The sequence below is a fragment of the Trachemys scripta genome, chromosome 2 (genome assembly GCF_013100865.1).
Source record: "Trachemys scripta elegans isolate TJP31775 chromosome 2, CAS_Tse_1.0, whole genome shotgun sequence".
Lineage (NCBI taxonomy): Eukaryota > Metazoa > Chordata > Testudines > Emydidae > Trachemys > Trachemys scripta.
In genome coordinates, this window is record NC_048299.1 from 169,018,511 (window position 1) to 169,046,341 (window position 27,831).

At 43.4% G+C, this 27,831-nt stretch overlaps 1 protein-coding gene and 1 long non-coding RNA gene across 2 annotated transcripts in view; one reads left to right on the forward strand and one right to left on the reverse strand.

Moving 5' to 3' along the window:
• Positions 1-4,861: 4,861 nt before the first annotated feature.
• LY86 (lymphocyte antigen 86) overlaps positions 4,862-27,831 on the forward strand; it is a 39,499-nt gene continuing 16,529 nt past the window's right edge. The window contains exon 1 of the mRNA XM_034762263.1: positions 4,862-5,128. Within this exon, the coding sequence (XP_034618154.1) occupies positions 5,008-5,128 (121 nt within the window). The 5' untranslated portion in view covers positions 4,862-5,007. The remainder of the gene's footprint in view (positions 5,129-27,831) is intronic.
• LOC117873179 lies at positions 5,044-27,465 on the reverse strand. The gene is made up of 3 exons (XR_004644650.1): positions 27,412-27,465; positions 23,525-23,659; positions 5,044-5,087 (listed from the first exon to the last, which is right to left on the reverse strand). It is a non-coding gene; the product is annotated as an uncharacterized LOC117873179 (long non-coding RNA).

Consider the following 27,831-nt stretch of genomic DNA (forward strand, 5'->3'; position numbering starts at 1 on the left):
AAGTCAAACCACTCAGTGTTGGAAGGGGCAATGCAGCCACAGTGGAAGATCTGACAAATATTGTAATGACTCCTTCCAGTCGGTAAGAGTGCTCCAGAGAGGCCAGCAAAATCTTTCTCACTGGGATACAAAATTCAGAACAGGAGAATGTTTTTTCTATTTGCACCATTAGCTGTAAGTTGTTACTTTCAGCATTAGGAGATCTTGAAAGCCTGCATGACTCAAAGGTAAAAATTTCATTCTGGCCTTGAGCCTGTGAATCTTTGCATTGTGAGCAACCAGAGCTGACAACCGGTGAGCACAAGTTAAATTTATGCATTTGGTATAGTCTCTGCACTGAGCAATAGTAAGTCTCAATTTCCCTGCCGGCCTCTTCCGTTATTCACAAGGGCACAAGGTAGGAAGGCTGAGATACCAGCAAAGAATGGACGTGTCTGAAGACACTAATTCAAAATGGCACCTTCTTAACGTCTCAGTTCCTTGAATATATAGTTATCTCTGCTCATTTTAGTCACATCACAAACCTTGTGCTCCAAGTACAAGATGCACTTTTTTGTTGTTGTCATCTCTAATCTAACCACATAGCTGCATGCCCATGTAAAAATACAAAACAAAACACTACCCTGCACACATAATTCTCATGCTGGGGAGAGGATGAGAGAGAGAGCAAACCAACATGAGAGATGTTTGTCATATCACTTAACAAGCTACTGGAAGATGCTCCATACTACAGTCATGAGTGACAGTGCAAGAATCTATATAGAACAGAGTAGTGACAAGTGTAAGCATACTATTCTTTACTCCTGTTAGTGGCGTTGGCTCTGCAGGGCTCTCAGGGCAGGTCTTCACTCCGGGGTGGGGGGGGGGGGGGGGGGAGGAAAGGGTCGATTTAAGATACGCAAATTCAGCTACTCGAATAGCATAGCTGAATTCGACCTATCGGAGCTGACTTACCCCGCTGTGAGGACGGCAGCAAAATCGACCTCTGCGGCTCCCCATCAACGGCACTTACTCCCACCTCCGCTAGTGGAGGAAGAGCATCGATTCGGGGATCGATTGTCGCGTCCCAACGAGACGCGATAATTCGATCCCCAAGAGATAGATTTCTACCCGCCAATTCAGGCGAGTAGTGTAGACCTAGCCTCAAAGGGAAACCAAGAATACATCCACATTGCAGCTGGGGGTCCGAATGACAGTTTGTGTACCAGGCTAGCTATACTCACTAAAAACAGACGTGAAGACGCCGTGGAGCTGGTTTCAGCACCATCTGCACAAGCCCACAGAAACTCCTGGGTACATACTTGCTTGTTTGACCAGACACAGCTTCTCATCCCACAAGTCATAGAAGTCTGGGAGGGCTGTTCATGTTTGAAGGAGTAGTCCACAGAGGAGATGGGATTGGTAATAAAACTCTTTCTAGGGGGGTCAGTGTGTCCCTTCCAGGATGTTTGTCTATAAAATACTTGTTATTTGGTACAACCTGGTACATTCCAAAGGCACCTACAAATGATTTTCAGATGTAACTGTTAGAGCCAGTGACAGGACGGTGTCAGAAAAGGGTGACTTTGCTTCATCTAAAGAGAGAGGGACTGTTTTGCCACATGGCCCCCTGTGCACGGTCTGAGTTCCCTGAGCTCATCCGCAAGGCCCCTGTCCTACCCAGGCCACATTTAAGTCTCTGGAAGAACCATTTGTCATCCTCCCTTCAGTGAAGCAGGATGACTTGTACCAACAAAATCCATGCTTGTTGCTCTGCTTCCCCCAAGTCTGTTGATCCATGGACTGTGAGGGGGGACCACAAATGGGGGGAACCATCCATCCTTGCATGTCTGAAAAGCATCTACTGCATTACAGAACTGCTATGAACAAAAATAATTATTGAATATCCCACTATGGCAATGAATCCTATAATCCCGCCTTGACCCAGAAGTATTGGGAGCATAAGCATTACTTGCATCTGAAGAGGTGAGGTTCTTACCCATGAAAGCTTATGCTCCCAATACTTCTGCTAGTCTTAAAGGTGCCACAGGACCCTCTGTTACTTTTTACAGATTCAGACTAACACGGCTACCCCTCTGATACTTGACAACCTTGACCCAGGAGACTAAAGAATAAGCCCTTTGACTAGAGCCGGATGGGAATTGTTTGATGAAATCGTTTTTGATTGGAAAATGCTGATTCATCAAAAAACAAAAAAAATTGTGGGACCATATCAGTTTTGATAAAATTTCATCAGAAAGGTTTCTTAGGCCCAGGACAGAATTTATAGTCAGAGACAGAAAGAGATTTCCCCACCCCAGAATAGCCTGCAACTGGGATGCAGGTTCAACTCCCTGATCCACCCTCTCTCTCCCGTTACTACCACATCACAGGTGAGTGCCCTGACCATTGGGGTGGGGGAATCTCTCTCAGTCTAATTTTTTCACACAAAAAATCCAGAAAGTCTGTGGAATCGGGAATTTTTTTTAATCTCGAACATTTTCACAGGATGGGAAAACCATTTCTGACCAGTTAGCACTCTGATCCTTTTCGGAACACAAGCGAGAACACAAGCATCTTGAATTAAAGAATGAAATCCAAGACCAGCACCATTATGATCATTCATAGTGTTTGGCTTGAGAAGTCATGGTTTTGCTTTAACAGCTTCTATCCGTGACACTTTGCAAATTGCAGTAGCACTGAATATACAGGGACACTCCCGAGTTTCAACTGTTTGTAGTTCTTAGTGGGCAGAGCATTTTATTTTGAATGGTTTACACTGATGGTGTTATAATCAAAATTAACCACAGCCTGTACACAAGTAATTCCAGATACAGTTTCCCTATCACGTTCCCTGGGTAATTTCTTTTGCTTTAATCAGACATCGCTATTGGGTGTGTTTGATCAATTGTTCGATCAAACCAAACAGATCTATAGCAACCCTGCCCTTGGCCAGGGTGCATGTTCTGCATGAAGCACAGTTGCCTGGGTTCTGAACCTGGCCACAGAGTACATGCTTTACTATTATACTAGTGCCTAAAGAATGCAAAACTAGACATGGGCCTGAACCACATGATTCAGATCTGGATTTCATGGGCTATATGGGGACCCATAACACACACGAGTTTTTAACAAAGGACAGTGCCAGTTGACTTTCACCCTTACTAGTACATTAACATGAGTGTATATTTTAAAGATTCTGTGCACAGTGAACAGGACTGGAAACTTCCTTTAAGGAAAAAAGCTGTGATTAATCCCCCAAAAATTAGGGCAGGCAGAGGGTGGCATAACATTGGAGTTGCAGATCTTACTGTCCAGCTTTGGTCATTGAAATGTCAGTTTTTAAAAAAAAGACATCCAGGTTCAGATCCTGGTCTGATTGAAGTCAATGGGAAAACTCCTCTTGACTTTAGTGGGGCCAGGATTTCACCCCCAGGAGTCGCAGAACCGAAGGGCTCCCGTTGTTAAGTATTACTTCCTAATAAACTTGTTGCATGCATTTTTGTTTTCTCAACCATATATGTGCTTCTTTTTTGTTCCCCCTGTAACTCTACTCAATGGCAGAGTGACAGACAAAGGAGAGAGCCACTTTTCTAAAGGCGTGTCTCATTAATCTAACACACGTGCCACCTTGCAGGATTTGAAATAGGGAAGATGCGGTGAGCCAGCCTAATATTTTACCAAGCCACGGGGCCAGCTTCAGCCTTGGTTCAGCTCCACCAAATAGACTCGCACCTACCTGCTGCAGGGCTGAGTTTGGCCTGAAGGTTTTTCCCAGTTATGCTCCAGTCCAAAAAATTCCTGCTTTAGCAACTGAATTTTGAAAGCCAATTGAAAATCTTGATTCTCAAACCCAACAGATGTTTGCTGGAGCTAAAGCAGCCCTGGCTTCTTTACTGTGTATTCCTCACTGTCTTCCAGAATTGCCAGTTTACACATGCCACGTTGTATGAAACAATTAGCCTGGATTACAAATTTACAATTTCAGTAGTGTGCATGTATACAGCCAGTACATATGCAGAAAAATCCAGAGCTCTGGCTTAAAAGAGAGGCAGAGGAGGAATGTTAATCAATGCAATGCCAAAAATAATTAAATCGGGACTTGAAAGGTGAGTCATCTTTGCACACCTGAAATAATTTTTAGCACAGCCAAAAGTAACGGAATGCTTCCTGAAGCTGTGTTCGTAGGGCTCAGGCTCCAGGGGAATCGAGTCTACTGAACAACAAAGCTCTGTTCTCTTTAGCAAAGAAACTCACTGCTAAAATAAATGTAGTGACAATCAAATTCAGAAAGTGGAGCTTACGTCCAAGTGGAACTTAAACTCAGGGGAGAGGAGTGCCACATTAGGGCATTTTCTACCTCCAGACGTCACATGAAACCAGCAACCCTTACTCACCTTGAGTAGTACCTTCCTTTGCAAACAGTCTAATTGAAAGTAAACTAGCAACTCATACAGCAAGGTACTACTCACTGTGAGTAAGGGTGGGAGAATATAATACTTAGTCCTGTCATGAGTGCAGGGAGTGGACTACAAGACCTCTCGAGGTCCCTTCCAGTCTAACGATTCTATGAATTTTGCCTACAGTGTTTTGCAGCCTGAAATGCCAAGTTAAGCTTGTCTTACACTCTGACCCCTCAAGTGCCCAACTACAGCATGAGAATGGAAGGTGGGGGGAGATTAAATAGTTATCTATCTAGTTCAACAAAGAATTAAGGCTGCCGAGTGGAGCTTTTCCAATGAGAAGGTGTTAGTAGATTATTCATCATTAGCTTAAACTAACATGAAACAGAAAGCAGAAGTCTGAACACACGGAACTAACACACTCAGAATTCTGATTAGCCACTTGCTTACACTACGTTGTTTCAAGCTGTGAGCCTGTATTGGATCATTTAATCCTTGTGCAGGCGGTTAATATAGTAACCTCTTACAGTTGTCACAGTCATTGAAGAGAGGAAGTGGAAAACTACCCTCCTCGCCTTGGTGACAAGAGAGAAATAATTACAGAGACCACCTCACCTTCACCACCATGAAGATGCTTAATGCTGCCATTCTCATTTTAGTCCTGTTTTATCCCAGTCTCAGCACAGAGTGGCCTACGCACACAGTCTGCAAGGAGAACAATTTGGAAATATATTACAAAAGTTGTGGTGAGATCTTTAAAATTCCATTTTATATTTACAGGGACAATAAAGTTGTTATTGCATACCAGGGAGGGTTCCTATTCCAGGTGATGGACGAAAGGGTTAAGTTTCTGAGCAAGCCCTGATTTTCTAGTTGGAATGAGCTTAGTCGTTCAGTTCTTTTGCTTCATAAAAACCTCCTGCTGAGATCAAAGATAACAGGGAGAGGAAACAAATCATGTAAATTCTCCGAAGATTAATAAATAGAGGTAATTTAGCACAAAAAGGTTGTGCAACTGGGATTTTTATCTTGAAGTTAGAGAAAACCCTTTAATCTTCACCTCCTTACCCCTCTTGTGAAATCAAGGCAGGAGGCTGTCATGGCATTGATTTGCTGTTTTCCTAAGGTAAAGTTTGGCTGTGGAGGTGCATGTTTTCTCTTCTCCCACTTAGAGTGACAAGAGACCCAGTGTGACAGTAGGAAGGAATCAGACTGTTGAAAGCTGCTACCATGCTTAGCTAGACTGCAGCAGACATGCTTAACAGAGGCATTTCCTGTGGACTGTAGGTTTGTTCTTTAAATCTGTTGAAAAGAAAAGGAGCAAACGGCGCTGAAATAGCTGAAAATGAATTCGCTAAATGGTGCTTCCTTTTCAAGTTGGTTGCTTTGCTGGCCTTGCGCCTCTTCTATCTTACTGATCTGCTTTACTACTGGGACAAAGGGAATTAGATTCACAGACGCCTCGTTCATATTACGCACGTGATGTGAAAAGTGATTCATGGCAAATGAACACCCTAGAGTTTGTTTTTCCAATTCATCCAGACACAAAGGGTTCCCCATGAGGCTTTTTCTCCCCTGCAGCTCTCCTGCAGCTTTGCAAATCCATTAAAAATAAAACCAGCAAGTGGCAAGAGGAGTAAATAAATATTTGTAATAAAATTCTTAACCAGCCCATTCCTATGAGAACAAAATCAGGCTTCACGTATTATAAATGGATCTACTGTTTTAGGAAAAATTTAATTAGATATTGGATGGAAACTTTGCCGTTACCTTTATTTTAACAATAATTCCTTGTGTGAATTAATTCCCCCACCCCACCCCCCAACATGTCTCCGTTAACAAGTAGCAGGCTTTACAGAGGCAGTGGGCTAAATTTCGAGTTGCTTTAAATTGTGAGAAGAATTGCTTGCTGGGTGTATGTCAGTCAATGATTCCCCCACCCATCTCAGCTTATTAGCCAAAATGTGTTGATTTAGAGCATACACCTCAATTGCTGTTTCCCCATACACAGATACGTTCAGCCAGAATAATTATTTATATTGAGAACAGCAAACAAGAAAGAACATAATTAAGGTCCCCATGACAAAGCCCCATTCTGCACTCAGATCCGCGAGAATCAGGCATAGCTTTAGAAGGCAGTGGAGTTACACAAGTATAAAACCAATGGGAGAGCTAAGGGCACATCTAGACTTCGAGCTGGGGTGCGATTCCCAGCTCAAGGAGATATCCCCCGCGCTAGCTCTCATCAAGCGAGCACACTCAAAACAGAATGTCGCTGCAGTGGCACGGATGGCAGGAGGAGCAAGCCACCCCGAGTACTTGCTTAGGGTCTCAGACAGGGGCGTACTCAGAGCAGCTCGCCCCTCCCTCCGCTCGCACCGCCATGTCTACACTCTGTTCTTAGTGAGCTAGCTCAATCCGATGTCTCCTCGTGTTGGAATTTACACGGCCAGCTCAAAGTGTAGATATACCCTAGGTTAGCTCCAAAATGTCTGGGCCTGATTGTCCTCTCACTGACACTGGGGCAAACCAGGACTAACTCCAATGAAAGTAATGACATTATTCCGATATAAGAGACTGGCGTTGGTGAAAGGAGAATTGGGACTTGTGTCTCCACTGACTAGAGCCATTAAATATATATGTAAACTTTTTTGGACAAAAAATTGATTTGACTAAGATTTTTCATTTTAGTCAAAAGTTTTGGGGTTTCAACAATATACTACTCCAGGGATATACTACTGGCAATGCAAGAGGCAACCTCACTTTTCTACATGCAGCCGTGTCAAGGGAGGGGGGCTCCCTCACCCTGGATTTCTCTTTGCAAGCAGCCCTCGCGCACTCTTACCATAGCTTTCTTTATTTATAATATTTTATGCAGCTTCATGTCGCATCACCATAAAGTATTTCCCAAGGATTCTCATAGGGTGAAAGAGTGGGAAGAGAGGTCTCACCACTCTGAGATTCTGGACTTCTTTGCCCTTCCTTCCAACCCTCCCCTCTCCATTCATATCTCCCATTTAACAGGCCCCAGCTGACGAGATGAATCCCTTTCTTAACTGGTTGATCACTCCTAATCAACTGTCTCCCAACTTGGCCCATGCAGGGATGCTTACAAAGTGCATAGATTGGTGAGCCCCCGCCCAAGCTACTCCCACTGTGTCAAAAGCCCCTTCAGCTATTCTCATCTTTCGTCTGTGTTGATAAATTGCTTTCCCAACGGACCTTCTGGTGCTAGGTCTAGAATAACTTTCAAGCCAGGAAACTTTGCCTGTTACACTGCATAGACTTATGAAATACTTCAAATGCAGCAATGCCCAGAAACCACAGGGCTGCTTGTCATGTCAGAAGGATAGCTTTTCATGGTGTCAGTGTGAGGTCAAAGGTTCGGAATAAGAGCTTAAGTAGCTGCCTAGGCCAGGAATCCTGGACGTTGGTGGAGTGGGAATAATAATAAGTACTACTGTACATGACAGGCATGTTCTGCTGAATGGCAGAAGAACATGAAAGGTGAATTGCAAAGCAAAAGTGGAACATTCATTTTAACCCCACAAATCCAACTGGGAATATTCAGCCCAGAAATAAATGTTAGCCAACCTCTGTAAAACTCTTCTCCCTCATTCCCTCCCAGTCTGAAAGCCTCAGGGTACTTCCACTGAAGAAATCAGATATGGGTTACAATAAGGCTTAGGGTGAGATCCTGGCCCAACTGAAGTCAATGGGAAAACTCCCATTGATTCAATGGGACCAGGATTCATTCTGGCTATTTGTGATTTTACATCCTGGGATATTGACAATGCTGGAGGAAAAACTAAGTGGATTTCAGGAAGTGAAAGAAATTTTTAACTAAATTAATCAAGATTAATAGGGCTTAGTTCCAGCATATAAATCTGGTATTAAATGTTCATTTTTGCTTTGCAGTTCACCAAGATGGCAACAAAAAACTAACTAAAGCCAAAATAAGGTCAAATGTTACTATGTTGAGTGCAGTATAAGACCTACATAGACAACTGAAGATAGGTAGAAGCAAAGAATAGCTCAATTAATGACAAAGAGCCATGAACTGCAAGAAAGGCATCAAAAAGAAATAAGAAAAAAAATCCAGATCAGTAATTCCATAGTGAGCAACCTAAGATGAGAATGCGGTGGCCCAGAGAAGTAAATAGACTGCTACACTGTCTCCCAGACGTAACAGCTAATACTGTGAGCATGTGGGAAAACTAGGGATAACTATATAGTCTACCAGGGTATAAGTGATCAAAGTGAAGGAAGATCTATCATGACCACAAATTACTTCAGAAACCTTGGAAGACATATTAAGACAGAAGTAACTTCTTGAAGATCCTTCCAATGCCAAGAGCAATCAAGAGAGAAGAGTTATACGGAGGACCAACTGATGGATGTGCCAGGAGTGTAGAGAGATTGATTTTGCATTTATTAGAATGTGGAACAATGGTAGATTGTGTTCAGCGTGATTTACTAAATCAAAAAGGATAGCTTTCATACATCTCAAGTGATTTGGCATTCACTTGCAACATATGAAATAAGGCAAAAGGAATTTGGAAAAAATTAAATGTTTTAACATACTCAAATGCCTCTCTCATATGTAATATATATTCAGTGTCTACAGAAACAGAAGACAGGGACGAGATCCAAGGTCCATTTAGTTTTGTATCCTGTCTCCGACAGTGGCCAGTTGATCAGATGCTTCAGGAGAAGCTATAAGCGTGCTGCAGGAGGCAGATGTGGGATAATTTGCTCCCAACATTAAATCTCATCCCACTCTCCGATAGTTTGAGACTGGCATAAACCCTGAAGCATAGAGGTTTAATATCCCTTCCACAATTTTTATCATTCATTATATATGAAACATGTAAGAAGAACTCAAAGTTATCAAATGTGAAGCTTCACTCCCAGTTTAATCACTTGTTTATTACTTTGTAGTCTGTCTGAGTGCCTGTTTTATACAGCTTTTCAGGAAAATCAGGCTAGAAACATCATAATATTTTAAACTCTTTGACTAAGTGCCTGAGTGAAATGGCAATTTGACAAAGTGACTAAAAGCTTCAGTCATTTAATCAAGTGGCTTGTTGGACAGAATAGGCCAAATTCTCTCTCAGATTCCATGGAGATGGGCACATCAAAGAGATAGAGTTAAGGCCATCCCTGGTGAAAACTTCATAGATTTCAGGGACTTGGATTAATTTAGTCCAATGACTGTAACATCGGTCTAGTCTCCAAATAGTTGAGAGTAACTAACCTACCCTCTTTGGGGCAGGGTCTGTCTCTCTGCTCTGTTTGTACAGCACCTACCACAATGAGGTCCTGGTCCATGACTGGGGCTTGTAGGGGCTACAATAATACCATTTTTATTATTTGTATCTGCCTTGTGATTGAAAGATTAACTGCATTTTTACTCTTGGTCCCCTATGCATATATTCCTGGATATTAGACAATATTTTGTTTAAGAAAGGGATCACCTCCACAAGGGAGAGGGCTTCCAAGAAGCAAACTGCCTGGCAGACAAATATAGTCAAGTGATTCTTACATTGTTAACACTATTTTGCTGACTAAGTGAAAAAGAGGAATCATAATAGGAGGGTTTTATCCAGAGATATGAAAGGAATCTGCAACACGAAAGTTTGACTCCGATCCTTTTGTACTTCAGAGTGACCTCTACCACAATAACGCTCTTGATCTCTTCAGTTTACATTTTAAAAGGAAATTCTCTGGGGGAGGGGAAGAGAAGTGCTCTGAGCAGATTTCAGTGTTATTCAAGTGTCATGCTCCTACTCTGAAAGTGCATGCAAACAAAGCTGATGGAGCATAACTCTGACACACCCACCAGCGGCTGCTTATAGTGTGTTTATATAACTGTAATTTGGTTAATTCGTGTTAATTAGCATTCTCAAGTTTTCCAAGGACACCCTCCTCAGAGAGTACACTAGGCCAGGGGTAGGCAACCTATGACATGCCTGCCAAAGGCGGCACGCGAGCTGATTTTCAGTGGCACTCACACTGCCTGGGTCCTGGCCACCGATCCGGGGGGCTCTGCATTTTAATTTAATTTTAAATGAAGCTTCTTAAACATTTTAAATCCCTTATTTACTTTACATACAACAATAGTTTAGTTATATATTATAGACTTATAGAAAGAGACCTTCTAAAAACGTTAAAATGTATTACTGGCACGCGAAATCTTAAATTAGAGTGAATAAATGAAGACTCGGCACACCACTTCTGAAAAGTTCTGACCCCTGCACTAGGCACTTGCTGCTATAGATATCTAAGGGGTTAATGTATTTTCCAAGTGCTTTTATAACATAGTTTCTTGAAGAGTCTTATGGTTAGCCAGTATTTGTACAACTATCATATGTTGGTGTCAACACTTGGAGACAACTAGTTTCAGCTGATTGAACAGTCCCTCCTAGACATACATACTCAACTGATTAACCAAAATCCAAAAACCAAGGTCCAGATTCCAGAGAAAACAATAATAAAAACAAATGATAATAATAAGTAAATAAAAAGATTTCAGAGTTCATTCAAAAAGCATTTGGCGATCCAGATTTGGCCCACAGTCCACTTATTGACTACTCCTGTTCTAGAGGATGGGATAGAGGTTTTTAACAACCCCCATCTCCAACTTGGAGTCTGGGGGCTTTCTGGAAAATAAAGCAATGGGTATATCAATTATTGAAGACTTCGCTTCCAGTATGTATTGAGCAACTACCAGGAAATTTCAGGGAATGCTTCAAAAGGATGATACAAAGTCAATATTTGGGTTGATATCTGGAGGGAGACCCAGACCTTATAGCAGGCCATCGGGCCCAACTTGGTTTTCTGGCTAGCAGAAAGAGTGTTTAAATGAGAAGCTGATTTCACACCTCATATCCAGCTTTTTCTTTAATTTTTTCAAGTCAAATCAGGCCCAATGTTCATGAACTGAAATTTCAGGAGAAGGGTAAACAAACATATATATAATCTTAAATTCAATAGTCAAAATAGTCAAGTGGGCACATTTTATTTGTGACTATCTGTAGGTATACCATAAAAGCACCTCCATATTTAGGAATATGAACAACCATTAGCTTTAGTTAGGAAGAGAAGCTATTGCTCTCCTCTTCACAATTTCTAAACTACTATGGAGGATTTAAACTGGAAATATTGGCTGGGAGCTCCATGGGCTAGCCATGGCTTTGGGCTCTATTTTCACATAGCAAATTTGCTGCCTATGCTTAAATGGGACAAAGTAAACCTTCATGTAGCTCCTCTATGGTCCTCAATTCTTTATGCAGGAACGTGCCAAACTTTAGGCAGACGGATTTCTACAAGAGTAAGCTTAGTCCACTGCTCTGCCCTAAAAGGTTACAGTTTTGTACCCTTTGTTATCAGTGTTCACTGGATTAGAGTCACAAATGGAAATACACTCTCCGATTACACTGCATTTCTTTAATCTGATTGGGACACATTCTGATCTGAAAGGGTACAAAACTGCAACCTCTTAGGAGTGGACTAAAGACTCTTAGCAGTGGACGAAGCATACTCTTGTAGAAAGCCATCTGCCTGAAGTTTGGCGTATTACTATGTAAAGGGTTGAGGAGGAGCACAGTGGAGTTACAAGTAACTCTACTGACTTCAGTTGACTAGTGTAACACTAGTCAATAGAGTTACTTTGGTATAACTGAGTTCACAGTCTGGTCCATTGTGCCCCAAATAGTTAAAATGAACTGGCACATGAAATTGCAAGCCCATTATCAAGAATTCTTAATGAATCTGTAAATTCAGGGGTTGTACCGTATGACTGGAGAATTGCTAACATAGTTCCTATTTTTAAGAAAGGGAAAAAAAGTGGTCCGGGTAACTACAGGCCTGTCAGTTTGACATCTGTAGTATGCAAGGTCTTGGAAAAAATTTTGAAGGAGAAAGTAGTTAAGGACATTGAGGTCAATGGTAATTGGGACAAAATACAACATGGTTTTACAAAAGGTAGATCGTGCCAAACTAACCTGATCTTCTTTGAGAAGGTAACAGATTTCTTAGACAAAGGAAACTAATTTACCTCGATTTCAGTAAGGCATTTGATACGGTTCCACATGGGGAATTATTAGCTAAATTGGAAAAGTTGGGGATCAATATGAAAATTGAAAGATGGATAAGGAACTGGTTAAAGGGGAGACTACAATGGGTCATACTGAAAGGTCAACTGTCAGACTGGAGAGAGGTTACTAGTGGAGTTCCTCAGGGATCGGTTTTGGGACCAAACTTATTTAATCTTTTTATTACTGACCTTGGCACAAAAAGTGGGAATGTACTAATAAAGTTTGTGGATGACACAAAGATGGGAGGTATTGCCAATACAGAGAGGGACCAGGATATTCTACAGGAAGATCTGGATGACCTTGTAAACTGGAGTAGTAGTAAAAGGATGAAATTTAATAGTGAAAAGTGCAAGGTCATGCATTTAGGGATTAATAACAAGAATTTTTGTTATAAGCTGGGGGCACATCACTTGGAAGTAACAGAGGAGGAGAAGGACCTCGGAGTATTGGTTGATCACAGGATGACTGTGAGCCGCCAATGTGATATGGCTGTGAAAAAAGCTAATGCGGTCTTGGGATGCATCTGGCGAGGTATTTCCAGTAGAGATAAGGAGGTGTTAGTACCATTATACAAGGTACTCATCTGACACCTCATCTGGAATACTGTGTGAAGTTCTGGTCACCCATGTTTAAGAAGGATGAATTCAAACTGGAACAGGTACAGAGAAGGGTTACTAGAATGATCCGAAGAATGGAAAACCTGTCTTATGAAAGGAGACTCAAAGAGCTCGGCTTGTTTAGCCTAACCAAAAGAAGGCTGAGGGGAGATATGATTGTTCTCTATAAATATATCAGAGGGATAAATATCAGGGTGGGAGAGGAATTATTTAAGCTCAGTACCAATGTGGACTCAAGAACATATGGATATAAACTGGCCATCAGGAAGTTCAGACTTGAAATTAGACAAAGTTTTCTAACCATCAGAAGAGTAAAGTTCTGGAACAGCCTTCCAAGGGGAGCAGTAGGGGCAAAAGACATATCTGGCTTCAAGACTAAGCTTGATACATTTATGGAGGGGATGGTATAATGGGATAGCCTAATTTTGGCAATTAATTGATCTTTGACTATTAGCGGTAAATATGCCCAATGGCCTGTGATAGGATGTTAGATGGGGTGGGATCTGAGTTACTACAGAGAATTCTTTCCTGGGTGTCTGGCTGGTGAGTCTTGCCCCATGCTCAATGTTTAGCTGATCGCCATATTTGGGGTCGGAAAGGAATTTTCCTCCAGGGCAGATTGGCAGAGGCCCTGGGGGTTTTTCGCCTCCCTCTGCAGCATGGGGCATGGGTCACTTCATGGAGGATTCTCTGCATCTTGAAGTCTTTAAACCACGATTTGAGGACTTCAGTAGCTCAGACATAGGTTAGGTGTTTAATACAGGAGTGGGTGGGTGAGATTCTGTTGTGCAGGAGGTCAGACTAGACCAGGGGTGGCCAAACTTTTTGGCCCAAGGGCCATATCAGGGTTGCAAAACGGTATTCAGGGCCGGGCAGGGAAGGTTGTGTTTCCCCAAACAGCCTTGCCCCCCGCCCCCTCCCACTTCCTGCCCCCTGACTGCCCCCCTCAGAATGCCCTATCCATCCAATCCCCCCTGCTCCTTGTCCCCTGACCGCCCTCTCCCGGGATCCCCGCCCCAACCGCCCCCGGGATCCCACCCCCATACAACCCCCTGGGGCCCCACCCCCATCCATCCCCCCCAAGCCCCTTTCAGAATGTGGCCCTGGGAACATGGGTGGAGGTCTCAGGAGGAGCAGGGGCAGCTGCGCAGCCGGAGAGAAGCAGCAGTTTCCCCTTCAAAGTGCCACTTCTCTCCAGCTGGCTGCGCAGCCGCCCGGTACTCCTCCTGAGTCCTCCAGCCGCGTTCCACGGGCTCCTGCAACCCGCACTGCCTGCCTGCTCTCCTGCCCCCTTAGTGCAGCCCCTCCCCCCTGGGGGGGGTATGCGCCAGTGCTGAGCTGTCCGAGTGCCCAGCCCTGGGTCCCCCTGTTTTTGGGGGGCCCTGTACCAGGGCACCCTGTGTTCACTTGTAAATCTGCCCCTGAGCCGCGCCGCCCAGCCGGAGCCAGCACGGTGAGCTGAGGCTGCAGGGGAGGGGGGACAGCAGGGGAGGGGCCGGGGCCGTCCGGGAGCTCAGGGGCCAGGCAGGACAGCCCCACGGGCCGGATGTGGCCCGTGGGCCGTAGTTTGCCCACCTCTGGACTAGACGATCATAATGGTCCCTTCTGACCTTAAAGTCTTAAAGTCTATGAATACACTCACACTAAAACCTGCTTTACTGCCATCTTTTCAATGCTAAGAAACCAATCACAGGATTTGGCACATTGGATAGCTCATCATCACAACATCACTTAATCATCCTTTTTTTTTAAAAAAAAAACTATCCATGCATTTGGAATATTTTCACTCTGAGGGCTGGTCTATACTAGAAAGTAAAGTTGACTTAGCTATGTTGCTCAGGGGTGTGACGTAGTTAAGATGACCTAAGCCCCAGTGTAGACAGCACTAGATCGACATAAGAATTCTTCCATCAACTTAGCTACCACCTCTTAGGGCTTGGCTACACTTGCAAGTTAAAGCACATTAAAGCAGCCCCAGGCACCCTAACTCATGACCCGTCCACACTTGCAAGGCACTTAGAGTGCCTCAACTCTGCAGCTGGAGCGCTCCTGGTAATCCCCCTCCACAAGAAGCATAAAGCTTGCTGCACCCCGGCTGAAACACCCGGGCGTCAGTGTGAACGAGGTGTTGCATAACTGCTCTGTGATTGGCCTCTGGAAACATCCCATAATCCCCTGAAGTCAAGTGGCCACTCTTCTCATTGTTTTGGAATCGGCTATAGGAATGTGGACATCCCCTTTCAAAGCTCCGTTTCTGACAGCCAGCATGCTTATCTGCTCCGGGGCAAAGCAAACCATTACTGTGGAATGTTGCTGCTGTGAGTGTGTGTGAGAGAGAGAGGTGGGGGGAAAGAGGGGTCTGCTGCTGTCTGAACTTACAAGACAGCATGCTGACACACTCTAAACACCCCAAAAACCCACTCTCTCTCCCCCCACATACACACAACACACTGCCTGTCACATTCCACAAACACCACATTTGAAAAGCATGTTGAAGCCACTTGCACGCTGGGATAGCTACCACAATGCACTGCTCTCTGTGGCGTTGCAAGAGCTGCTAATGTGGCCATGCCAGTGCGCTTAAATCTGACAGTGTAAACACACGGCAGCGGTCTCCGAAGGCTGCTTTAACTCCCAACGCTCTACATCTGCAAGTGTAGCCATGCCCATAGAGAGGTAGATTTACTACAGTGACAGACAAACCACTGGAGTAAGTGTCTACACCACAGAGGCACAGCTGCAGCACTACAGCTGTGCTGCTGTAGCATTTCTAGTGTAGACATGCCCTTAGTGGAGTCCAGGTCAGCTACTCTTCCCATCCCCCGAAGGTCTTTGCCATATGAATTGAAAGGCTTCTTGAGGACCAAATATACAGTGTTTACACTCCACTTTTTTTTCTTAATAGAAGCAACAACATGAGCTGTCAGATATGAAGCAAATCTGTAAAGCATGGGATCATATTTTATAAACCCAGAATGCCTATCTTTGATCACTCAGTAGTACCATGCTAACGGGTTGTCTTCTTTATTAATCTTTGCAGCAACTTTAATTTTACATAACACCAATTTCTGCTTTTCCCATCACCCCAAGTTAAATCAGATTGCTGTTCTCTCTCCCTTGGTGTATATGTTATCTGTACATGGACTCTCTTTTTAATTAAAGGAAATAAGCTTGCTGGGAGCTTTAGCTGTTAGGGAGAAGTTAGTGGGTGGGGAAAACTCTTGTTTCCTGCTTCTACAGGGTAAATGTTAAATCATGCGCTTGATAAAAGAAGGATCTCTCTCCATTACTCATTGTTTTATGGCAGCTAGATTGAGCCAGATGCTTCATAATTATTTATTTATTTATCTTCCTCAAGCAGTCTCCTGCAAATTGCTTTTGTTCCTGAATTATTCAAAGCCACATGAAACCAGCTCACCACTGGTCTTTTCTAGCATCGATTCCTAATGGACAGCAATCAAAGAACTAGAGTTTCCCTTGAAAATGTTTTCATTTGCGCTATCCAAAATACCTCAGTGTGACAGTTTGAATGCCCATCTGGCCCAGGATCCCCAGAGAGATGACTGATCACATGGTGTCAGCCCTTCCTCCTTATTTCTAGTTGCTATATTGCATTAAAAGATAGTATTTCCAACTAACTCCTTTCCAATGTAGGCAATTGCTGTCGCTGTCACAGGGACATTAAGGGATCGCAAATGGTAGGGGAAGTAGTCCACAAGGCAATTAATATTAAGATATGGTTCCCTCTATGAAAAAGCATGGGACTACCCAGACATAATTAAACAATGCCAAAACAGTATTCTAAATTATATTTACAGAGTACAATGCATCAAGAAGAACTGTAAGGAGCCTGTGATTTTGTTAATTATTAAGACATGCAAAATTGGAATATTTTATGGGGGACAGGTTTAGTATTAAATAGATTAGCCAAAGTTATACCAGATATCTAGTAAGACCTTGAGATTAGCTCTTTGTTGTGTAAAGTGGAGGTCATCAAAAAGCACATCCACCCCATAATAACATTAAAGACCAAGAACTGAACAATGGTGGTTCATGAGCAGTCTCATGGTAAATTTACTGTTTAGGTGTACCACAAGATACAGCTTCTAGAGACTGTCATTCTACCTCATTTAGAGAATGTTGCACATATAGGCTTTAGTATAGCTCTCAACCCTCCAGAGACGCCTTCAGTTACCATGAGAGCAGGGCTTTCTAAATGAGAGGTGGGCTTCCCTGGCAGATGTACAATCAGTTTATAGGAACCATCTAAAATAATCCAGAAAAAAAACCTCTCTAGGCTCTGATGTCTTCTCATCCAGGAGGAGGATGTGATTCACCACTGTTCTACTCCAGTTTTATGCTGCTGTAACTTCACTGACTTCAGTGGGAGTTACAACAGCATAAAACTGGAGTAACACATAGCTAATCAAGTCTGCTTAAGGAGGAGATTTTAGTGATGCTGACCCTGCTAAGCACTAAACACCAGCCTCTCCTGGATGTTACTTGCGGAGTCAAGAGAGTTTCTTATTAAAGATTTGAAGAACCGCCACAAAATGAATTCCATATACTGGCCTTCTTTTCATCTGAAAATGAAAGACTTCTGTGAAATGATTCAATGGCAGGTAGTGCAGCAAGTCAAAGCAGTTTCCTTAAGGGTTATATGGCACTGATTACAACTTATTGCCCCACCTCTGCGGCTGATTTCAACCCATTCTCGGAAAATGGGACACATCTGGTATATCTACATGCAGCCAGACACTGTTGTGCGTAATTAGCAAAAAAGTCTGACATCCAGAGTGCTGTACACATTTCTAGCCACAGGACCCTTTGTAGGAGTCTTTGGTTCTATTTCATACATGAAACAGGACCGATTCCCAAACCATTATGGCAGGCATTGATGGTCAGTGACATACAGTGATACCTTCCATGTGTTCTTTAAACAACATGACTACACATTTGCCGTGTGTGATTTATTCTCTCATCTGCTCCCCAGAGGGAGAAGCGTGTGGAGTGGAGGTTCTAGTTTTGGAACGATGGTTTTTGCTTTTTGTTTAATATAAACACACCTCTTGCTCCATGTTTATGTTAGAGAGGCAACGTCAAAGAAATGGACCTTGCACTTGGAACAGCAAGTGATGCAGTTTGTGATGGTCCTTAGTTCCTGGGGGAGTTTGTTCCACAGTCTCAAACCACGCCCCCAGAGAAGGTTCAATCTCCCACACCGATGAGCTTTACTCTTATTGCTGAGAGTTCCATTGTGCCAGAGGAGCATAGTTGCTGACCAAGTTCTTTGTCCTGGAACTTTGGACGAACCTTAAATATTCTGAGCCCAGGTCATAGAGAGCTTTGAAAGTAAAGACTGAGTCCTTGAACTTCATTCAAAATTCTATGGGAAGCCAATGTAGCGAGTGGAGGACACGTTTGAAGAATCCTTCCCTCAACCTAGCTACCACCTCTCAGAGAGATGGATTTACTACAGCAACTGAAGAATCCCTTTCTTCACTGTAGTAAGTGTCTAAGCTGCAGCTGTGCTGCTGTAGCGTTTCTAGTGTAGACATACCCTTAACCTCAACCTGTTTTTTCAAGCTTTTATTGGCAACAATGAGGTCTAGAAATTTTCCCTTTTTCAATTCTGATATAATCACTTGACTCTGGGAACTGGGACCTCAGGCACAAGCCTGTAGTGTCCACACTCAATCCAGCCCTTCTGTACATAATTGCTATTTGCAGTATTGACAACCCCAAATGTTTGATACTCATGAGTCAGACTGGAAAAAATATAATGACATTAGCTTAAATATCATGAGCTTTAAAAAATATATTACATTTTTTGGGATCTTCTGGGTTTGAAAAACTTTCAGTTGCACATTTTCAGGCTTTTCTCTGCAACCAGAATGAGCGCTAGAAACTTACTCTTTCAGAAATGAAAGCTAGGATTCACACATAATCACTTGTCTCCAGGAGCTGGGGCTTTAAGTAATACACTAAATATCACACGAGTTTGCAGCACTATTGCAGCAGGGTGCACAGGTACTTTGCAGCCCCAAAGACATGTGACATTCCTCCCACTCCACCTCTGTGATGCCGACACGAGCCAAAGTGTGGGGTTTTGGAGACAAAACCCAACAGGAATTCTGCACTGGGTTTCAGAGTGCACCCCCGAGCTAAGTGAAATGCCAAGCAGCACTTGAAGATTCAAGTTAGCAAACTCAGTGTTGACTGTGACTCTGAGGTCAATGTAGACCAGGACAAAGTGTGCTCAGCCTGGTGTCAGCTAATCATGATTAAACCCTTTCAGTTGCAGAGCTACCCAGGGTTTAATCACCATTAGCGGACATGAGTTTATACAATTTGTTCTGCTCTACACTGAATGCAAAGTCACCGTCAGCATTGCATCAGCTAACTCGGTTCTTCACAACCATGTTCCAGCATGGTCCAGTTTTGGAGTGAAGGCAAGTCCTAAGTGGAGGTTCATCAAATAGAGTGTACGTGGGCATAATCTGAAACTTTAATTCTGCTTCAACAGAGGCCATCTCAGTTCACTATGAGTGGGTTCCACTGCATTTCAAATCTCTCTCTGAGCATTCAGGTTAATTTATTCAAATAGACATTAAAAGGGAAGTGTTGAGGGAATGCATAAATTATGGCATCCAAAACAGTTAATCATTCTTTATCTCCTTTGTTCACTTGGATGTTGTGAGGATTAGTTTTGTTAAGAGCTTTGAAGGTGAAAAGTGCTGTTTAAGTGCTAAGTATTTTTTCCCTCATGCTCATTTCCAGTTCCTGCAGCACTGTACTGTCCTTGTGTGACCCTAATAAAACCATTCAATACAATTGCATTGTTTATCAGCTCCCAAAAGTGTGATTTTGAAAGGCCAAAAGGTACCAGAATCATACTGGAGAGCTTCTGTAATGCTCTGAGATGTGCAGAGATGTGAACTCTGTCACACAAGCACCACAAAGCTCATGTGATTGCTGCCTCTAATCTGCTGCACTCATTTATTATAATGACTTGGAAGCAATGGTATTTTGAGGCAATATCAGATTACTTCAAGGTGAAATTGAACCCAAAGCAAGGTCAACAAGAGTGGGGAAAAGACAAGCACAATTCTAGAACAGACCATCAAAATTATTAGAACAGACCTTTTTACACTGTGGCAGTCCAGTTTCTGCAATGCTGCAGGAATGCTGGAACAATTTGTATAGTGGAGGTGCCATTGAACCAAACTGTAAACCCCGTATATGATGGAAACCACTTCATGCCAAGGGGTGCAGCAGCACCTATGCAATGTTGTGTTAGTCACACTGATGTGAGGCCTGCTAAGGAAAACAAGACAAGATAAATACATCTTTTTTTTAAATGTATCAAGTGAATTTCTTTGAAACTCCAACCAACAGTATTTTTTGGATAGTCTCAGAGGTGAAAGTGGGCCGGTATGGGCCGATACGGCCTACCAATAAGAAGTGGCCACCGGTACCAGCCCGTACACAGGCCACTTTGCAGAGCTACCCAGGGTTTAATCACCATTAGCGGACATCGCTGCCTCTTTTGCTCCCATCCCAGGGCTGCCGATAGGAGTGGGGGGGCAAAAGGGGCAGCTGCTCCAGGGCCCAGTGATTTAAAAGGGCCCGGGGCTCCTGGCCACCGCTAGCACAGCAGTGGCCAGAGTCCCGGGCGATGCAGGCCAGGCAGGGTGGACGGGCTGGCTAGGGGAGGCTGACCCCCACTCCTTCTGCCTGAGGCCCCGCCCCTTCCAGGGGCCCTGAGCCGAGCCCCCGTACCAGTAAGTAATTTACCTTACTTTCACCCCTGGATGGTCTACTCACTCTTCCAGAATAATCCAATAGAATTCACCTACTAGCTACAAGGAATGTCAAATGAGATTGAAATCCAGCACTATGGTGCCACTGCATGCAATGTGCCAGGCAGTCTATATATAAATACGGACTGCAAGGAATATCCCTATAAACATTCAGGAAGTAGTGAAATGAGAGACGTGCCATTGTATCTGATTTGTCAGATCAGTGGGTAGTGTTCCAACTAATGGCTGATGAATAGCAGAGAGTCAACAGGGGTTCCAAATTCTAGCTCAAAAAGAGCAGTGCGGCCCTGGTGAAAGCTGCAATCTCAATGCTGAACACACTCGAAACCTCAGTAGCATTCGTGGGTCCTATTATGTTCAAAGAAGGGGACAGAACTTCAGCTGTAGTCAACCGTTCAGACCAGCTGAGGATCTAGCTGAGCATTTGTACCTGAAAGTAGTCGTGTGAAAGTAGTCAGAAATAGAGATAGGCTTAACCCAAACCGCAGATCTAGACACCCCTATGCCTTGAGGAAGTTCAGCTCTAGTTCCTAACGCTGGGACTCAGACCCATCTCAAGCAAAAATATAAAGACATAAAAATGCCTATTTTTCCGTTAAGCATTTACTTGCAGAAAAGCTAAATGTTTTTGCAAAATTTCAATCATGATTTCAAATGTTGGTAACATATCAAAGCTGAACTGGAATAGCAAACTATCTGAAACCAGAAGAAGAGTTTCTAGCTTTAATTATGGAAGAGATAACAGATTGAAGGAGTGGGTGGAGGGACGACTGGGATCTGGGAACATACAGTACTGTGCACTATGAAGTGTTGCAGGAAAGGAAATCATCATGTATTTTATAGTCAAAAAGATAAATGTTTTTGCTTTGGATATGTGAAAGACATAACATGTAAAAAAAAAATCAGTCTAGATGAGTCACTTCTGACTGAGGCAAACAAGAAAGAACGAGTATAAAGTCTCCATGAGACAAAATACATTGATTCACTCTTGGAACATTGTGCATCTGAAAACTGAAATGGCAGCTGCTTCACAGTTACTCCTGTAGGAGACAGGGGATTCCTCCACATTTAAAGGGTCAGTACAGAAAAAGCAGAATAGACTCTCCTTTCAGCTACATAGCTACCCAGGCACAGTAAAATTTGCAGACATCTTTATTTAACAAAAAAAGCCTACTTTGGGTTCTCTAAGTTCCTTTAGCTGCATCCACTCTGCCTACTTCTCACTGGCACTGCAGCTCATCCTACCTTCCCCTTACTCAGGAAGAATTGCTACCAAGAGGTCCCATCTCAACTACAGAACTATCATGTTAGACTGTAAAGTCCTACACCCATGTACCATAGAGTGATGGTCAGAAATGTGTGTCCCCAACCCCAGTGGGAAGTTTTGACTTTTCAGCAAAAATTCAAAAGCCATAAAATTTCTTTTGGGAAATTCCACTGCACATTCTCATGTGAGCTGTCGTTTGAGTGCCTCATACCTCCATTCTCCTCTACAGTCATGGTTTCTGGACAGACTACATGATGCATGATGCACCACAGGCTCGCCTCTTGTAGAAGCATTGTGGTGTCTCATGGGAGTCCCATGGCCAAAGCACATCATGGAAGATGTAGTCCAGCTGAGGATCCCAGTCCATGAAGGAGAACAGGGGCATGAGGCACTTGAACTGCAACTCCCATAAGTTCAATTTTTCAACAAAAAGTCAACCTTTTCCATAAAAAGCAGACAGCTTTCACGAAGAACTTCGTTTTGTCAAAAACCCAGTTTTCCACCGAAAAACAGTTTTGACTAAAAAATGTTGACCAGTCTTAGTGCCATGATTCAGTTAGATGGTTAAAAAACAGACCAGTCCCATCTAAAAGAGCAAAACCAAACTGTATTTGTTGCAATATCATTTTGTAACTGTGTCCCCGTATGAAAACTTCAGTGTTGGAACTTTTAACCATTCAACCATCTGTAGCTCTTATGCAAGCTCAACACATTACAGAAAGCAGTGGCAGCAGCACCTAGAGTAACACTGGTTGATACATTTGAGCCACTGACTCCTGATTAGTCCAAAATCTGAGCAGCTGCTTCCTAAACTTTATCATCACACTTTGCATTAAATACAGAAGTGAGAGATTCGCTTGCAGAAGCAAAGAGGAAACCAACCCCTGAGAGGGGACAGAGAAAAGTGGGGAGGGGGCCCTAGATGCTTTAGAGAAAAGAGAAGTCTAAAACCATATCTTCCACAAGAGCAAGAAACGGCTCTTTTCACTTCATTGCAATGACTTTTGAAACCAAAGTTGCAAAATAAGAAGTGACAGGAAGGGAAAAAAAACCAAGCCATCAGGTCCCTCTGACTCTTGTGTAACTATTAAACAGCTCCCTTGGCGCCATCCTCCTTTTCTAGTCCGTCACACAACTACAGGGACTCGTTCATTGAAAGAAAAAACAAAATGCAGCTCACTGGCATGAAGCCTTGGGCAAATATCATTGCCTTTTTGCCTCACTGCTTTATTTGATAGTTATTTTTAAGAACAGAAATTAAGTTTTGGGTGGACCTTTGGAGAGCTTACATGCTTCCCTGGTCTAGGTTTGTTTGGGGTTTTTTTAGGGTACCCACCCATCTTCTCTTTACCGCCTCTTGCCTTTTCCTTTCCATTTGTGCATTTGAGTCACCAGGCTTCATTGCTCACAGGCTCCCGCCACACTTTCATCCCTGCTGGCCCCACCTACCAGTCACACATATAGTGTAAACCTGTGGGAGGGGGAGGACCATTGTAAAGACAGCATTCAAACTGGAACACAATGCACTGCTGCCACATCAACCCAGCCTCACAGAAGACAATCTTGACTCCAATGGGGCGCCATTTCAGATTTTGATGGCGGGGGAGAGGGGGCAACTTTAACCATGATTCCAGGGGCTACTTAGGCACCTGAAAACTCTAGGGTTTTGGTTTTTTTTTTTTTTTTTGCAGATAATAACTTAGAAATTAGCTGTATCTCATTCCTATATAAAAAAAGAGAATTAAATATTAGACCCACTTAGCTCTAATACTAACATGTTCTCACATCTTATGTCAAGTCACTTCAGGGACACTGGTTAGGTTTAAAAATTTAATGTATATTCTTAATTTGTTATAAGGGCGTGTCTACACTATGAAATTGTTGACAAAACTTTTGTCTTTCATGGGTACTTTAAAAAGCCCCGCCACAAAAGACAAAAGTTTTGCTGACGCAAGTGGCAGTGGGAATGCAGCTTTGTCAGCAGGAGCACTCTCCTGCAGACAAAGCTAACGCTGCTCGTGGGGCTGGAAGTCTGCTGACAAAGTACCAACAAAGAGCATTTACACACGCTGATTTTTAGAATAATCTAGATTACTTTTCAGAGTAGCAGCCGTGTTAGTCTGTATCCGCAAAAAGAATAGGAGTACTTGTGGCACCTTAGAGACTAACAAAAGCTTATCCTCAAATAAATTGTTAGTCTCTAAGGTGCCACAAGTACTCCTATTCTAGATTACTTTCAATCATTTTTTTGCAGTTCACCAAGCTTGGAATAGATCATTTAACTTTGGAAACATCCTAGTAGGCCAAGGCCCTGTCAGTTTATACTGCACCTGCCTGGGGCAGGTAAAACATGACAACGGCCCAACACTGTAGCATTTAATTTCAGAAAGGAGAACTACACAAAAATGAGGGGGTTAGTTAAACAGAAATTTTTAAGATACAGAGCCAAAAGTGAAATCCTTGCAAGCTGCATGGAAACTATTTAAAGACACCATAATAGAGGCTCAACTTAAATGTATAGCCCAAATTAAAATACATAGTAAGAGAACCAAAAAAGTGCCACTGTGGCTAACCAACAAAATAAAAGAAGCAGTGAGAGGCAAAAAGACATCCTTTAAAAAGTGGAAGTTAAATCCTAGCGAGGAAAAGAGAAAAGAGCATAAACTCTGGCAAATGAAGTGTAAAAATAAAATTAGGAAGGCCAAAAAAGAATGTGAAGAACAGCTAGCCAAAGACTCAAAAAGTAATGGCAAAAAAAATGTTAAGTACCTCAGAAGCAGGAAGCCTGCTAAGCAACCAGTGGGGCCACTGGATGATCAAGATGCTAAAGGAGCACTCAAGGACGATAAGGCCATTGCGGAGAAACTAAATAAATTCTTTGCATCGGTCTTCACGGCTCAAGATGTGAGGGAGATTCCCAAACCTGAGTCATTCTTTTTAGGTGACAAATCTGTCAGAGGAGGTTTTGGAACAAACTGATAAACTAAACAGTAATAAGTCACCAGGACCATATGGTATTCACCCAAGAGTTCTGAAGGAATTCAAATGTGAAATTGCAGGACTACTAACTGTAGTCTATAACCTATCATTTACATCAGCTTCTGTACCAGATGACTGGAGAATAGCTAATGTGACACCGGCAGCGGAGCAAAAAAAAAAAAAAGCCACTGGAGTGCCATCCCCCCGTCTCCACAGCCCAGTCTCCACCTGACTCTATGGTGGCTGCAACAGCTGAGCGCGCCCTGGCCCGGAGCTGCCAAGCCCACGTGCTGCACTAGATCGCCGGGGCAGCCTGGCTCGCTTCCCGGCCGCCCTCCCCGCCCAGACCAGGCCAGGCCGGGCCGCTCCGTGAGCCATGGGCGCGGCGCAGGAGGCCCAGGCCTGCCTCGCGTTCTACAAGGGGCTCGGGTGGAGGGAGCTGCTGCAGGATCTCTGCCGGGCCGTGCTCACCTTCCTGGAGAAGCTGGACTGGAGCAGTTTGCAGGGTGAGTGCTGGGGACCACCCCCTCTCTCCAGGCTTGTGCTGCCATACAGCTGATCAGCGCAAGCCTGGGAGGGAGGAGGAATGCGGCATGCTTGGGGAAGAGGCGGGGCCAGAGCGGGGATTTGGGGAGGGATCCAATGGGGCAGTGAGGGGGCGGGGCTGGGGGCAGGGCCAGGATGGGGATTTGGGGAGGGATTCAATGGGGGAAAGAGAGGGTGGGGCTGGGGGGCGAGAGCCCCTCGAGGCTCCGCCTGTGCGCCGGAGCGGAGGGCAAAATTGCTTGTTTGTCCAGTATCAAACTGTTTGTTTGTGCGGGACAAACAAGCAAATATTGGGACGTCTGGTCACCCTACTCCAGAGGTGATCCCGGCAATTACAGGCCGGTAAGCCTGACTTCAGTACCAGGAAAACTGGTTGAAACTTTAGTAAAGAACAAAATTGTCAGATACATAGATGAACATAATTTGTTGGGGAAGAGTCAACATGTTTTTTGTAAAGGGAAATCATGCCTCACCAATCTACTAGGATTCTTTGAGGGGGTCAACGAGCATGTGGATAAGGGGGATCCAGTGGATATAGTGTACTTAGATTTTCAGAAAGCCTTAGACAAGGTCCCTCACCAAAGGCTCTTAAGCAAAGTAAGCTGTCATGGGATAAAAGGGAAGGTCCTCTCATGGATTGGTAACTAGTTAAAAGATCGGAAACAAAGGGTAGGAATAAATGGTCAGATTTCAGAATGGAGAGAGGTAAATAGTGGTGTCCCCCAGGGGTCTGTACTGGGCCAAATCCTATTCAATACATTCATAAATGATCTGGAAAAAATGGGTAAACAGTGAGGTGGCAAAATTTGCAGATGATCTAAAATTGCTCAAGATAGTTAAGTCCCAGGCAGACTGCGAAAAGCTACAAAAGGATCTCTCAAAACTGGGTGACTGGGCAACAAAATGGCAGATGAAATTCAATGCTGATAAATGCAAAGTAATGCACATTGGAAAACATAATCCAACTATACATATAAAATGATGGGGGTCTAAATTAGCTGTGACCACTCAAGAGAGAGTTGTTGGAGTCATTGTGGATAGTTCTCTGAAAACATTCACTCAATGTGCAGCGGCAGTCAAAAAAGCAAACAGAATGTTGGGAATCATTAAGAAAGGGATAGATAATAAGACAGAAAATATCACATTGCCTCTATATAACTGCATGGTACGCCCACATCTTGAATACTGCATGCAGATGTGGTCGCCCATCTCAAAAAAGATATATTGGAATTGGAAAAGGTTCAGAAAAGGGCAATAAAAATTATTAGGGATATGGAACAGCTGCCATATGAGGAGAGATTAATAAGACTGGGATTTTTCGGCTTGGAAAAGAGACGACTAAGAGGGGATATGATAGAGGTCTATAAAATCATGACTAGTGTGGAGAAAGCAAATCAGGAAGTGTTATTTACTCCTCATAACACAAGAACTAGGAGTCACCAAACTAAATTAATAGGTGGCAGGTTTAAAACAAAAGGAAGTATTTTTTCACACAACGCACAGTCAACCTGTGGAACTCCTTGCCAGAGGATGTTGTTAAAGCCAAGAGAATAACAGGGTTCAAAAAAGAACTAGATAAGCTCATGGAGGATAGGTCCACCAGTGGCTATTAGCCAGGGTGGACAGGGATGGTGTCCCTAGCCTCTGTTTGCCAGAAGCTGGGAATAGGTGACAGGGGATGTATCACTTGATGATTACCTGTTCTGTTCATTCCCTCTGGGGCACCTGGCATTGGCCGCTGTTGGAAGACAGGATACTGGACTAGATGGATCTTTGGTCTGACCCAATATGGCCATTCATATGTTCTGAAATCATCACATGTCCACTTGACTCCAGGAGCTGGGGCTTTAAGGAAAACAATAATTATCATGAGACTCATGACAAAATCATGAGAGTTGGCAACACTGCTTTTATTTCTATGTAAAGGCTAGTTACTTTCCAAAAGTCTCTTAAACACAACACTACAGTGATTGAGTTGCAGTTCTCACAAAAGAATATTTAAAACCAAACAACAAGAAAATTCCACATTTTAAAGATTAGAAAAAAATTGAGACTTCTGAGGTTTATCAGGGCCACTGCAGGCAGGAAAGGAAAATAAACAGGCACAGGAGCTCTGGG